This window comes from Aythya fuligula, chromosome 4, assembly GCF_009819795.1.
Source record: "Aythya fuligula isolate bAytFul2 chromosome 4, bAytFul2.pri, whole genome shotgun sequence".
Taxonomy (NCBI): domain Eukaryota; kingdom Metazoa; phylum Chordata; class Aves; order Anseriformes; family Anatidae; genus Aythya; species Aythya fuligula.
In genome coordinates, this window is record NC_045562.1 from 73,128,312 (window position 1) to 73,144,369 (window position 16,058).

Here is a 16,058-nt window from a genome sequence, read left to right on the forward strand (position 1 = left end):
AGAAATGAGAAATCAAGAAGTCCACTAGGTGGTGCTCTTAAACAGAAAATAAACGCTCATCGGCATTCTCAATGCTGAAAGGGAAAAGAATGAACGTGCTCCTCACTGCTGACAGGGAGCAGTGTTTCCCTTTACAGAGGTCGCGTCCCTGCTAGACATTTGATACCAAAATCCTGTCACAGTGCAGCCACTGGTACGGTGGAGCTGACATTTCCACAATAACACACATTCTTACCCATATATACACAGGCACAGATGAAGCATTAACCAAAAAATGTCATAAAGCCAGCTACCAAGACTAAAAGCAGAAAGAACTTCCAGAGCAGGTGAATAAAACAATTTGAGTTTCTTGCTGCTCAACTATCTCATCCTGCATGGAAAATTGTGAATTATGGCCATTCCCCATTTTTTGGAAACATTAAATGTTTAAATATTCTCTAATATACAACTTTGTTCTGTTGTTTACTGTTTTCTTAACATGTGAAAGATGGCTACTCTGGGATTTTTCCCCATTCAAGGGATCCAAGGAAGAGCCATAAAGCACCTCACCAAACAGGAGCTCCTGAAATACAGGGATGCAGCCGGATTGCTTTCGTATGTGAAATGATCAGCTCAGCACTACTGCAATTTGAAAGCCACTTCAGCTCCACAAGTGAAAAGAAAAACAAAGTATATTTCAGAGTCATACATGAGATTATCTGATTTGGCATCACGTTCTCTCCATTCCATTCATTCCATGAACCTGGCTGTCTTATTTAAATTCAGTAGATAACTGCTGCTATGCAGAAATAGTTATTTCACTCTTCTCCCCTGGACACTGTTTCAATTTCTTATGGGGGACACACAGTACATTTTTGCAATTGTTTCTTATGACTTCAATTCTGAAACAAACACATTTCAATTCTTTTTTTGAAGCTCACATTTAGTCCATTTTCTTCCAGCATCACAAATCACGTCTCTGAAGAACATATTTACAAATAAATTGAGACTGCATAAACATTTTAAGAGATTCATTCCCAGGTTGGCCATTTGCTATAGTCATTTGTCCAAAAAGCAACATTTTAAAGGTAGTTATTTCATGATGACATGATACTGCATCCCTTCTGTCTGTTACGTTTACGTCACCTTTGGACTACTCTTAATTTTATTAATAATTTTAAAAAAATGTCCTTTGTTATTCCTTTCTTGTATTCAGGTATGCTGTCTCTTCCGTTTCTACCCATTTTTTCCATTACACAGATATTAGATATTTCGCTCCATTTACAGAGCACTGCAATCACTAACCCTGAAAAATATTTTCAAGACATTATTCATATCTCAGAAAAGTACATTATGATATTCCACTTATTAATTATGAACTCCATTTACAGCCTGGAGGACAGGGACCAGTTTCTCATAACAAGCAGTCATCTCCCAAATGCTAGACTTGAATTCTTTAAAAAGTTACTGAAGATTGACTTACTGTGCCTGGAAGCTTTCTGTTCAAATCCTAACAAAATGTGGTGCATTTTCAGCAACTTAAATACAGAAATACCTTACATAGGAAAAACAAAAATAATTTTGACCACCTCTTTCACTTTTCTAGCAGATCAATCACTTTATAAATGAAATTTCCATATTCATTCAAGATAATATGATTGTGAAATCAGATAGTTAAAGGGTGACAGGCACAGCAGCTCAAGATGTAACACAGCTGAATGTTGCTGGTGAGCTGCTTTAAAAACAAGTGAATGTCTGCACAGAGAAACAATAAATCACTGGAGCAATAAAATAACATCAAGTATAAGGTGTGTCTGCTTGAATTAGCATCTGTTAAAAAACTGGGACTATATATATATTTTTAACAAATGCAATCTCATTTCATTCCATTGATAGATACAGAACTTGCCAATTTATTATGTGTACACACACACACAAAACTCAAAGAGAAAGGCAGCTAACCAGCCTTATCAGTTTTCGTATTTTCTTTCTGGATTAATACAAAAGGTGACAGGTATTGGCTTCTCTCATCAATGGAAAACAATTTTTTTTCTCTCTTTTTTTTTTTCTCCCCCTTTCTAAGTCAGAGACTTTATTTATTTATTTTATCATTGACTCATAATCCATCATGGACAACCCAAACCCTGCTCCAAACACAGAAATATTAATTTTTATGGATCAATATTTACTCTTACCCTCACAGCAGAAAGATGATTACCCTACTTGTTCCTATCAAAATGCAAGCAAGACATTTACAATTATTTAAAGTATTAAGTATTTTAGGGTGCCATATTCAAAACTCCTATAACTGGAATTTCAGCAATGCTTACACTATCAGAGTGCTGTTTGCACATCCCACAACTGCATTTCCAGGAACTTGGAATCATAGAATCACAGAGTCATTAAGGTTGGAAAAGACCCCCAAGACCCTACTACTAATGTCACCCACTATACCACGTCCCAGCCTCATTCCATGATCTGCCTGGAGGCACTTTCTGGCTCTCTGGAGATGCTCAGTGCCCAATAAATACCATTTCTGCATGTCACTGACAGCACGTGGCAACAGCAGTCCCTTGGCAATGGAGAGGCTGAGACCTGCTCAGCCTTTCCAGACCAAAACTACCATTTACTCAGTGTAAGCAGTATTTTCAGAATTCACAATAAGTTCTTAGCAAAGTAACTTGCAGAAATTTGGGTAAGTTTCATGAGTGGAGCAAAAGTTGTGCTCTTAGTTGCAGCAAGAACCCAGAATATTAAATGAACATAAAGTATATACCAAACTTTAATAATTAATTCTGTCAATAGTAAATCCAAGAATATCTGGATTTAAATGATCTGGAAATAATGCAGAAACATGTAAGCTAAAGGAAAAAAAAACAGGCACTGAACATGTATTTTTCTAACTTTCATCAATCAACCTCAAACAGTATTTTAAAGCAGCAAACGCTGAGAAGAAACAGATTTGTGAACTCTTCACTTCTACATAAACAATCTCTGAGAGGCAATAAATGATAACTCTTCCCAAAGACTTTGCAGCTGATAACTCAGGCATATGACACTATTCAGTATGACAATTAACCTAATTAAACACAACAACAGAAGTGTTTAAAATAGGTAGAATAATTATTTACATTACATGAGATGATATTTTGATAGAGAAAATATTAAGGTAATTTACACTGCAGTTATTTGAAGTGTTAAACCACAGAGCACTGATTCTGAAATTTAAAATACAGAAGCCCAAGAACTGGTAAATGTTATGGAAAAGTCTGCAAACTTTTTTTTTTTTTTTTTATTGGTATGGAAGAATTGTCATACAATACCAGGCTTACTATGCACTTTATAACAAAATCAAATTGATCTTAATCAACATGTCTGATACTGTAAATAAATGTACTATAAAATCACTCTCGCTGCAAAAAATAACCTTAATTTCCCTTGCTGACATAATACTTTTTTCCTGCCATATTTGTACCCATGACATAGTTACGTGAGACTGGTAATTTCAGTTACTTTCTAGCTTGTTAAATATAAGGGTAAATTCAGAATCATCCCATGACCAAGGGTTTCCCTGAAGTTAGCAGAATGTTGTCTCTGCTACAAAATTGGGTCCAAACAAATCTCATTCAACAGCTAAGCAGGGAGGCAAAATAGGAAATGTAGAGAGCAGATGAGGCAATACTTTAAGTCTTGGTAACCTCACTAAGAGAAGAAATTTTTTGTTTCTTAAAATTAGAAAAATTCTCAAAAAAAGCCTCGTTGTAACTATGTAGAGAACATAATACCATGACTACACATCTCACATACACATTTATGATGACATTGTGTAAATTGGAAAAGACTTTACCTGCAGATATAAACGATGAACAAATAGTCTCACAAAGAGGCAGGGCACAATATCAGATGTCTCGCACGGTCTCCACAGCCCCATGAATCACTAAATTTACTTTCACTAAGCACAATGACTCCCTTTGCATTGACCAGCTGCCTTTTCCAGATTGCAGTAGCATCATCAGTTTAGAACTGCTAAGAGTCATGTGTTTTCTGTCAGTTTGTCAAACCTCTGCTGTCCATAGCACGCAAAGTCCCACACAAAGCCAGAGGGCAATCAGGGATATTATTCTCAGGACCTTACCAGTATGGGACCTGTCAGCTGAGAAGGCTCTGAAAACGAGGCAGAATTCTTTAAATCTTGACCCACAACAATATTACAGGAGAAACTAGAAATATAGATACTAAAAAAGATTGTATCATCAACACAGGCAGTACTGCTTCTTTAATCTAAAAGCGTGATGAAACTTGAGTCCATCTCAGCGTCCTGCAGCAGTTCTGAACGGTTTTATCAGTTTCACCTTCTGCAAATCCTTTTCATTCACTACATTTGCAACTTCTTTGGCCAGTGAAGGAGAAAATTGATTATCCACCCTTATGCAACCCTGTCTCATTCCCAGAGCATGGCTTCTCCTGTGCACCACATGAGGCACCACAACATGAACAGAGGATGTTTTCTAATGGCATGAACCCTTCTGCTTCTCAGCTACCAGCCTGTATCTCTCCTCCTGTGCCTATCCACACATTTTCAGCTGTCATGTGTCTTGATCTGTCCCAATTTCCCTTTTGCTATTTTTTGTATACTCATTCTCTGCCTTTTTTACAGTATCTTTCTCAGTCCTTGAGCTTCCATTGCTCCTGTAATTTTTACTTTTCCGATTACTATCTCCACAGCAGGCCCAATGACAGCAAACCAGAGATGCAGAAGAGAAGCCCAGTTCACTAGGACAAGAGATGAACATCCTCCCCAAATTCCTTCACTTTCAGTCCTAAATACAGCAGGATTTAATAGCTCCTGAAGGTCTTAAAGATGCTTGCATAGCAAATTCCTGCATTAGTCTAAGAGAAAAATATACCATTACCTAATAATAATTTTAGCAGACCCTTATCTACAATCAGAATTAATGGGAAAAAATATTTTCATATACTGTCTTCAAATAAAGTTTTTATACTTTCTAAAAAACTGCACTCAAGTCTAAAATGGGGAAAAATATACATAAAGAAAAAAGGGTTGTTAATGAAATTAGGTGTTAAGAAAGTTACTGAAGCAAAACTGGAGCTGCTACTGTAACAGAGCCTTGTAACAGAACCTTGTCTGCAGCTACAGTTACTGATAACTGTGCTTGAAAAGATGTTTGACTCATATATTTGATGAACATAATTCATGACTCAACAAACACATTTTAATGTTTCTAGGACACTATTTTCCACCTGCATCTTTGTTTTCCTGTTCTACCTTCCGCCTTGACATGCAGGAAAAATCTGTTTTTACCATTCAACAAAAGGCATGAAAAACGTCACAGAACTAAAACTGACAGATTAATCACACTTTGCATTATTTAGAACTATGTAGTAGAGTTTTCAAGGACACTAGGACATACGACAACTTCTTTATAACAGCTGCAGTGTATGAGCAAAAGCTCTTATAATTCAAGTCCATTAGCAGCAACTATTCCTCATTAAAAGTAGCAGATCAATCTCTGCACTTTGCCTCTGCAGTCTCAGGAAATTGACATGAATGAAGAGAGAAATTTGAGTCCTGTTCAAAACCCACTCAGTTAAAAAGCACTCTCGATTTAATGGTGAAACACTTCATTTTCTGCACACTTTTGATACTTACATCAAATTCATTTAGTGCAGCAGCAAGCTCTCCTATGCCAGTGTGTCCCTTGTTCTCATCAGTGGGTGAGGTGGCCTGGGCAGCATTGGAGATACCAGCAATTGCTTCTTGGACTTGCTTGAAGACATAATCCCTGTTGGCCCTAGTGGCTGCAACATCAGGGTGACGAAGAAACGCTTGGGATGCAGTGTACAACATCGTGGCATTCTTCTTCAGAGCACCTCGAGCTGCAGCCATTTCATCCCTGCAGTGAGGATCTTTCAGTTCCTGCAGAAAAACATGTAAATATTTGGTTGTGAATGAAACCTTTAGTGTTAGAATGTATTGTCTACACTGTCACTGTCTAGCGATATCACAGGAATGGAATTAATGACAGAATCTACCATAAATCCCACAAAATCTCTCTCCTGCTCAGTAAAGTCCACTCCTTCTGTGTAGCTACAGCTCATACATTCTGCTCACAAAGAGCAGAACTACTCTTAAAGAGCCCATGTGTATGCCTTATTCAAAGACCAGCAGACAATCAAGAAAATATATATATATATATATTTATATAAAAAATCTGTATTTTCCCTTCCTGATTGACTGGATTCAGTCTGCTGATTCCATAGAAAACAAGACTGTAGCAGTATCGTTGCAGCATCATATTTTTGTTAAATATTACACTTACGTCCTTTAAAAAAAAAAAAAAAAGATTTTATTAATGAGTATGGTTTTAGTGCACAAAGGCCTTGCAAATACACCCCTCATTATTTTTGTTATAGGCATAATTATATTTTTATTATGGTTATTTAATTCATGGAACATATGCTTCATGGGTTCTTAAGAATTATGAATATTTCATGAGTTGGATTCCTCCTAAAGATTTTTTTCCCCCTTTTTGTCACGGAAAACACATGAATATGTCTTGCTTTCCTGTCTACCACTGGCTTTTAGATGCTTTTTCCTAGGGCTTTCCTTGCATATATAAGGCACATTTTGCCTTTTCTTCATATTTTGCTCTATTTCTCATATACTTTACTGTTTGTTTTATTGACATATACTCTCTTTTGTTTCCTCTGACAACAAACATCAGATATTGTGCATTACCTTACCAGAATAGGAAGACATCCATGAGAAAATTTATTTATACATAAAATCTCCATGAAAGCCTTCCAAACATTAGGTAAGGTTGTCCTAACAACATTCATAAGCAGTAAGAAAACACTATTAATTCTGTTTTAAAATTGTGAACAAAGAATCTTGGAGAGCTGAATAGTTTACTTATGTTCACGCATAAAACCTAAGGCAAAAACTACGAAAGAACCCAGACATTCTGGGTTTAAAGGTTTTAGCCATTGATGAATTTCAAACACATGATTGATAGACAGTTCTCAAAGAGAATTAAGTTACTAAAAGCTTTGTCAGTTACAAAACAGAAGAGATTAAAGGAAAGCATATGAAAATCTAAGTACTACCTTCTAATTCTGCCAAGATTTTCCACAAGTATATGGAACTCTTTAGTAGCATTGTAAAAACGTGCTTTAAGAAGGAAAATTTAAAAGATTTATACTAAGATTTTCTGTTCTCTTATACAATCTCCAATAAGAACTCGAGACATATACCTTCATTAGCTTTCCTATTCTGTTTTCACTTTTTCCTGTAATTATAACTACACTTCTGTAAAAGAAGTGTCTGAATATATACAAAATAGCATTGGTTACACATTACTAGGTTTTACATTTTTAATTTGTTAGAAATATACATGTGATACGGAAGTAAATTGGTATCACTGTAATGCAAAAAATAAATAAAAGGATGGATGTGAAAAGCCAGCTTTCTAAACCAGGTGTGCTGTGCCATAGAAAGACAACATCCCTGAATGATTAGCAGCATTCAAATACAACTCAAGTTGAAGAACCCTTACACAACTCCATAATGACAGACTGTCTAGACTCTTTGAAAGAATGGCGTTTAGGATAAATTTCTGTTTAACACAAAGCTGTATTATTATAGGCACTGAATAAATGTTATGACTTTCTGTTATTTTTTCCATCTGCTATAGTAATAAATAATTTGTCTTTTTAAGTATCTAAAAACTAACAATATTGGTTTCAAAAATTAGATTTCTCTTCTTCCAGAAGTTGAATTAGACTAGACTACTAAAGAGCTCATGCTTTTTCAGCTGCCAGAGCACCCTCAAATCAGCACAGGTTAGAATTAAACAGGAATAATCAAGTAAAAACTATTCTTAACCTCCTGAATCACTTGCCTTTTCACCCTTTATTCCATTATTAATTGAATCCACTTGAACAATATTCTTAAAGAAAGTAAAGGCATGTTCAAAAACTTCATCACATTCAGAAAAATCAGTATGATTAAATGATAGGCCATGACACATTAATTCATTATTGTACATTTTAAACCAGAATTGAACATAAAACATAAGATCTTTAGAACCAAGTCTAACTTTCTCAACCACTGCTTTAGAATTCACTCACCTGTTGTCGTCTAGCAGCTACATAGTTCAGTTTTACCATCTCTTTCCCAAATTCTTTAAAGCGATTTGCTAAATCTTGCTCGTTTGTTGCATTTTTCACTGCTTCAAGTGCTTCCTCTACCTAGAACATGACACATTAGCTCTGTTATCATTTTAATCCAGTCGCACTATTTGACAAAATCTGTAATTATTCTATTCATTACTCTTTATTATATGGATCCAATTTAGCTTTTAGGTCCATCACTGTACAGTGGCTTTATGATAGTCCCACTAACTTTAATTAGGTTTCTTAATAGAGGAGCTGTCTGATTGCCTTTCTGCATGTACTGTACTTTGGAATCATGTAAAGCCAGTGTAAAAGGAATAACTATATTCATTTCCCCCCTCATACTTATCAGATAAAATGTTTAATATCTGTGGGTTTTGGAACAAAAGAGATGGATATGTTCTTAATGTGTGGTATAAGCTTCTTGTGAAAATACAGTGAAGTTGTTAGTTCTGGACAAGAATTTTAAAGACGGAAACTAAAACTTACTATTAATATTTAAATTTACCCTAATATATTAAAAAATGCATTATTGTTAAACTAACGGAACAATAGATTTAACCCAAAACATAGTTATTATTTCCTTTTTCTCAGCTTTACCAGGAGATTCTTTTCAGTTACTTCAAAACTCAAAAAAGAATCTATCAAGGAAAACAGAGCTGCAGTTCTTCAGTCATCCTGTAGCTAGCAGACAAACGTATAAAGCCCTAGTTACACTAACAAGTTAATCTATTAAATCTATCATAAAACTTTGCCTTATGTACAGCAAGAAAAAAAAAATATATGAAGGGATAAAATGTTCTTTCAACACAGAAAGCAAAGCAACTTTTCCTGTGACTTGGCAGGAATTCAGATTTGTATTTCTCTCCCTCATGAGATAAAAATTCAATTCCAAGCAAAAAGATTGAAAATTGAATACCTTCTATTCATCCTTCTTTCTAAAAGCAATTGATTCAATTCATGAGAATGTGTATAAGCTTTTAAACAGATACATTTTCTCCTCTAAGAGGAACAGCTAATTCTGATAGAGACATACTCCTATACAAGAATATGCTCGCAGCTTATTCTTCAAATGCCACTGGAAATCCATAAATTTGGTAGAAGATGGCGTCTAACGATTTTAGAAAAAAACAAATATGTGTAGAACTTGTCTTTTAGTTATTTGTGTGGCTCTAACTGTGGTTTTCTACTTGTGAGAGAGGATATTTGTATTGTGATCTCTTAACTACCTTCTGTAGATTCAAGACTATCCACAAATTACAAGGCAGTAGAATAGAAAACTCGTAGATTTCTATAGGAAAAGGTATAATTCCAGAACTTAAATCTGTAGCATTGTTGGAAGTATTTTTCTAAGCCGGAGAGCTGCAAGCTACACTTTATTCCAAATCCAATTACCTCCTTTTTTCTTAGAAAACACAGCAGTTTTTAAAGCTAAACTATCTCACTCCTTAACCTACTGAATAAAAATTTTAAAAGCATCGCTGCACGAACTAATTTGCTCCTGCAGGTTTAGCTGCGAAATATGAACATTGCTCTTTCAGATCATGAAGCATTTATATTAAACCACCTGAATCTCTAACATTTGTAATGACAAACATGGGCATGACAAACTGATGTACATTTTTGTAAGCCCTACCAGCCCTCTATTAAATAAAATTGCTAGAGGATTTGTTACAGATTCCACTCTGATAATCACATTTTGAAAGATGTTGATCATGCTCTACTGTGCATTATCTACTGTACAGACCATAAAATTTCAAAATGAATAAACTGGTTACTTAGGCTATTTGAAAGGACATGGGCATGAAACCCTTATTTATTTATTTTTATAAAATTACTTTTTAAAATTCATTTCTGAGTAACTTCACTATCCTTAAAAAACACAACCACACTCAACTATGCAGATAGCTTCCCCTGATTAACTAGCATATACTTAATTACTATAGATTCATAATGCTCAATGTCCATCATCACATATTAGTGAAATTATCACATCACATATTATATTGTTACTGAAAGAAATGACTGAGTGTCCTTACAGATCACAACTGCATATATCCCCTCTGAAACATTAATTAAAATGCACTATTTCTGATGAAGTCTGAAGTGTAACACACTTCTTTGACACGCTTTCAATGAAAACTGATTGTAGTACATTGCAGGATCCCTGCAATCAGCCTTCATAACTTTGACATGGTGAATGATTTGAGTTTATTAATTTTATGGTTAACTTACACCAATCTTTGAATGTTACCACTGAGTCAATACAAGAGCCGTCCCATCATAACAGATTTTCAATATATACATACATGTACATATATATATATAAACATTTTATTCCTAGTAATTTATTTTTAACTTAAAATTAGTTTGCATTATAAAATGGTAAGATAAAATAGTTACAATGTCCAATCCTCAGAAATAAATTATACTTTTTAACCTGAAAAAGATAATCAAATTTAAGGTCCTGAAATTTAATTTTGCTACAAACAGCCACAGACATCTGGCTTCATTGAGAACTGGAGGCTAGGATATTCACGGTGATAACTGACAAATGCAGAGATTACAAACCACAGTGCCATACACTGTCCTTGCAAATCCAGGGTGCAAACTGTGTAAGTAAATACACCTATTTCCAAAAGACTATTAGGCATTTGTTTTCTCAATAACATAGCACACTGCCGTAACTGAAGGAGGAAATCTCAGATGTGAGAACAATATTTCTCACCACCTATGAAAAAGCTTGAATTTTAATCGTGGTGCTTAGAGAAAGCTGTTGTTCATAATATTAAGTGTTAGTCTCACTAGCAAAGGATTATTTGAATTATAGTTGTTTGCAGTATTATAGTGGGGAAAAATTAAAAGCATATTCAAGAGAGATGATGTTTACACTGAACATAATCACAGAGCCGTGCGTGATAGCTACGAGAACATCATTCTGTTACTAGAGCAGAACTCACTAGTATACATGCAGAAAAATCTGCTTTTTTATTATAAAAACTGTTTTCATACTATTTAGCTTATCTGCACAATTTTCCAGTTGAAAGGTTCCCATCGTTTTGCAAGAACATAATTTTATTGTACAGTCACACTGTTAAAAAGACAAACTAAAGAAAAAAAAGCTGTCCACTTTGTGTGGACAGTTATTAAAAAGAAGGCAATTCCTCTGCCAAACACACACATATACTCTGAAGGCTCTAAGTATTCTGTATACGAACTTCTGCAGATTTTTTGTTTGTTTCAGAGTTTTGGGGTTATTTATGCAATAAAAACAAAGTAGTCTAAAAATGAGAAAAAAACACTTTGTGTTTCAATGAGTTTTAACATGCCCACATAAAAATATGAATAGTTGCAATTAAATGTGAATACTAATCCATACCAATACATCCTGTAATCTGTAATTCCTCTTTACTGTATTTCCCCTTTTTCTGTTTCATTGATACCCAATTAAGCACTTGTACTATTTTCTCAGAAAGAAAAAATAAAAAATAAAAAATCAATCTGCTGACACCTCCAGAAGTTGTGCAGACTTCAAGTACCACAACTGTAGTACCTAAACTCTGCCACAAGATAGCAATACTTTACAAGTACTGAGTTAGTAAACGATCCAGGTAAGATGCAAAGTGAGTCAAGCAGATGCATCTGTTCGGTTCTGCAGGGTGCTTATCAGCAGTACTACTCCAGTCATGGAAGACATCTGACAATTTTTGCTTTAAGTCTCCAAAATTTAATTTCCTTAAAATTAGAAAATGAATTAGACCAACACAGAAATGCATGCTTCATCCTAATTCCTGCTCAGCACTTTAAGAAAAAAAAACACAATGAAATAGAGTAGGAAATGCGAACACTGATATTCACTACTGATTTGTCCCTATTTGTGCATATACAAAATGCATAAACAATACAGAATGTTAAAAATGCATACAATTTTCAGATGTGACAGAAGCCTCATGACGTCAGCCATATCAGCCAGGATGAGCAAACGAGTAACGGCAGAAAGCAAGGCACGAGCAGCCCGCACCATGGTGCCTCGTTTCACTGAGGAGCACGGGTCGTCAGCAAACTCTGAAGAGGCGATTCTCATTGTTTCTCCTAGAATTGAAAATAATATAATTAAAGAATAGTTTTACATGTTTTTTTTTTGTTGTTGTTTTTGTTTTTTTGTTTTTTTGTTTTTTTTTTCCAGAAAGTATAAACCATCCACTAATTAAGTGCTGTTAGGAAAATATTAATGGCTTAGTACCCAACATTGAATTGCACAAGGGAAATATATTGTAAAAATGTGTACAGCAGCTGCCTTGGTGTTTTCCTGCCTTTTTTCTTTATTCCCAACCTGTTGCTGTTGTTCTAGAGCAGTCACATGTAACAATTAAGAAGGAATACAAAATACCTAGACAGACTGCTGAGCAAACCGCCACAACAAAAGACAGACACCACTGTGTTACACAATTACAGAACTCACCTCTGCCGGCAGAGAGGACAGAGTAAACCAACACTATCACCCCTACTGCATCTCTCTACAACTCCTTCTTCCACCAGCTACATCCTCCCTCAATCCTACAAGAACTCCTTGCCTTCTTGCTCACATACATATTTACTCTGTGTTTTTCCACCTAGAAGAGCTATCACTTCTACTAGAGAATTTAAAAATAAACAAACAAACAAAAAAACTGAGTAACAGAGTAACCATTGCTGTCATAATTTCACTGTCCAGTCTTCTCTTATCACTCCTTGTATTCTCCATCCCAAACTGCCCTGATACTCACATTTCCCCCCTTCTCCTCCCCACCCCCACCATAGCTCCCATAGCTGCCTTTCTATGGACAAAGCAAAACACTCTCTGGGATAATAAATACCACATGCGCTGCCTGGATACATTATTCCTGTTTAATTTTAGCAATGAATCATACCATATCCTGAGTTGGAAGGGACCCACAAGGGTCCTGGAGTCCAACTCCTGGCTCCACACAGGACCACCCAAAAATCAGACCATGTGTCAGAGAGCGCTGTCCAAATGCTTCTTGATCTTGACTGCTTTCCTTGGGATCCTGTTCCAGTGCCCGACCACCCTCTGGGTGCAGAACCTTTCCCTAGCACCCAGCCTGACCTTCCCCTGTCCCAGCTCCATGCCGTTCCCTCGGGTCCTGTCGCTGTCCCCAGAGAGCAGAGCTCAGCGCCTGCCCCTCCGCTCCCCTGTGAGGGAGCTGCAGGCCGCCATGAGGCCTCCCCTCAGCCTGCTCTGTTCTGGGCTGAACAAACCAAGGCACCTCAGCCGCTCCCCTTATGTCTTGCCCTCTAGACCTTTCACCATCTTTGTAGCCCTCCTTTGGACACTATTTAATGTTTTTTTGTCCTTATATTGCGGCACCCAAAACTGCACATGGTTTCCAAAAGTGAGGCCACCCCAGCACAGAGCAGAGCAGGACAATCCCTTCCCTCAGCCAGCTCGCCATGCCATGCCTGAGGCACCCCAAGACACGGTTGACCCTCCTGGCTGCCAGGGCACGCTGCTGGCTCATGTTCAGCTTGCTGTCAACCAAGATCTCAGAATCCTTTCTTCGCCAAGAAACACAATCGTGTTATTCAATACAATACTTGGTAAGCAGTTTGACATTTTTAAAGACTAACATCACTTCTCCATTTGAGTAGACTGAAGTATTAAAAAAGAATAAACATTTCTTAGTGCCTGTGCAATGAAAGAGCTGAGGCGCCTTCCATAAAGCTGAGATCTAGTAATTGTATGCTAATATAGCAAATACTGCTTTTAAAGGAGTAACAGTAGGACTAGGTTGGAATACGGTAGCAAAAGAAGGGCAGGGAGTAGCTGAAGGATAATATCAGAAAGAAGGGTGAGCAACAGAAATAAGATAACAGCAGCAAAGGCTTTGAAATGAAATTAGGAACTTCTTTTCCCCTTATTTACAGCAAAGAATAAGTGGCATACCTAAGCATAAAAGAGTTTAAAAATCATAACTCTCTTACAAAGATTTGGTAATCCAATTTAAGCAAACACAGATTGTGAAGCTCAACTAAAAGGGAAGTATTACATTAAATTACACAGAAATGTGATTAACATCACACAGAGATCAGATAAAACTGGATATGTTAAAAAAAAAAAAGAAATAAAATAAATAAAAAATGTGAATGAAAAATAAACAGCACACCTCTGGAAGTCAAAGAAACTAATGGTTTAATGCAGTGGTAAGAGAGAAAGAATTGCACACATCATTTCCTTTCGTATATGACTCACAGAGGACAATGAAGTGGCTTCTACTATAGGACGTTTGTTTTTTCTCTAACTACCAGAAAAGCAATAGAACACATAGACCATGCAGAAATAATACAGAACATATTACAGACCGTAATTTCCCAAAACTATGCCAGCCACCTAAGAAGCAAGTTTTTCGCTAATGATCTGGAACACAGCAAGATGCATTTAAATTTTACAAGTTACTGGCAGAATTGTACAGTTCCAGATATGGGAACCTCAAGCTGACACTAAAACTAAAACCTAAATATTTATGCTAATAACTAATCTGCAATCAGTATTGTAACATCAGAACTGAAATCCAACTGATTCCTAATTGTGATGTGAGCATCAAGGATGAACTGACTAGAATATAAACTTCACATTATATGCTGAGGCTCCCAGAAAAATCCACTGATTCTAAAAGGTTATTAGAATGTTTTTAAGTAAGCAAACTACTCTTAAAATTTGTTATAAAATAATAAAACACTATTCTACTCAACAGGGAGAATATCATCACTTGCTGTCACCTTCATCCTTGTAGGAAATGGGTGATTATATCTTACTTCTCAACAGTGTCAGCTGAAAAATAAAGTGAAAATACATCATCTTCCTTAAGAAATGGGAGAAAAAGTATGCATTCAAAGTAGAAATTTGGGGATACTACTGTTAATCCACTCTATGAGAAACACACTTGTGTGTTTTAAGGGACTTCAAAATGCAAAACAACCCAGTACAGAAACCACAAAACTAACCTTTCAAAACATTTCAAAACTAAGCCAGCCCAGCAATGGAATACAAACCCATCTATGTATCTATTGGAATTACGGTGTGGCTATGCCAAGCAAAAACAGTTTTTAAGACAATCTATTTAGCTTTCTTTATACTGATAGCCATTGAATAACAAAAGCTCCAAATTCAAGTTGCTTTTTAAAATCTAGCATTAAAATCATAAACTTTCAGCAATTTCTATATTTGAGTTTATGACTTTCTTTTCAAACCAGTTTTATTTGTTCATATAATACAAGAAGCTGAATTAAAAGGTTCATATTCATTTTCACCTATCTTTCTACTATAATGCCATCAAACCCACTCCAGTGTGGGACAGTGACACTTTCAATCAGGCAGGAGCAGCATATGCTGGGGCAAAAGCAGTTTGGACCTGCCATGCTCTTGATGCGAACACAAGTCTGAGTTTGTATTTTTACTTCTCCCTCCAGTTGCTGATTTTTTTTTAATTGTTTTCGTATGATGTTTATATTCTTTTGTATTGGTTGAAACTAGAAAACAAATATATTAGGAGTTAACAAAAGATCAATAACTATACAAGCCTCATTTCCCTAGGAAATCAGGCTAAAAGAGGAACAAAAGCTATTTAGAATGAAATAGTAACACAAACTTTGCTATTAATGTTGAAAAAAAATCCTGTTTCTCTTCAATATAGAAACTCTCAAAGAATTTCTAACAAATCAACACCTGTTTACATTGCCTTTAGGACCATTATAGCAACATTCAAAAAAATACCAGAAAGCATAGTTTCCCATAAGACAATGCAAATAGTAAAGGAGATAGCCCAAACGGGTAATTCTCATCAGAACTCTTTGTTATTTTATTACCATTAAAACTAAACATTGTC

General features: G+C 35.8%; 1 protein-coding gene across 5 annotated transcripts in view; it reads right to left on the reverse strand.

Moving 5' to 3' along the window:
- Nucleotides 1–16,058, reverse strand: part of CTNNA2 (catenin alpha 2) — a 484,674-nt gene that overhangs the window by 344,555 nt on the left and 124,061 nt on the right. For all 5 annotated transcript variants that reach the window (XM_032186536.1, XM_032186537.1, XM_032186538.1 and 2 more), the window contains 3 exons: nt 12,101–12,267; nt 8,131–8,250; nt 5,651–5,917 (listed from right to left, as the gene is read on the reverse strand). In XM_032186536.1, the coding sequence (XP_032042427.1) occupies nt 5,651–5,917; nt 8,131–8,250; nt 12,101–12,267 (554 nt within the window). The remainder of the gene's footprint in view (nt 1–5,650; nt 5,918–8,130; nt 8,251–12,100; nt 12,268–16,058) is intronic.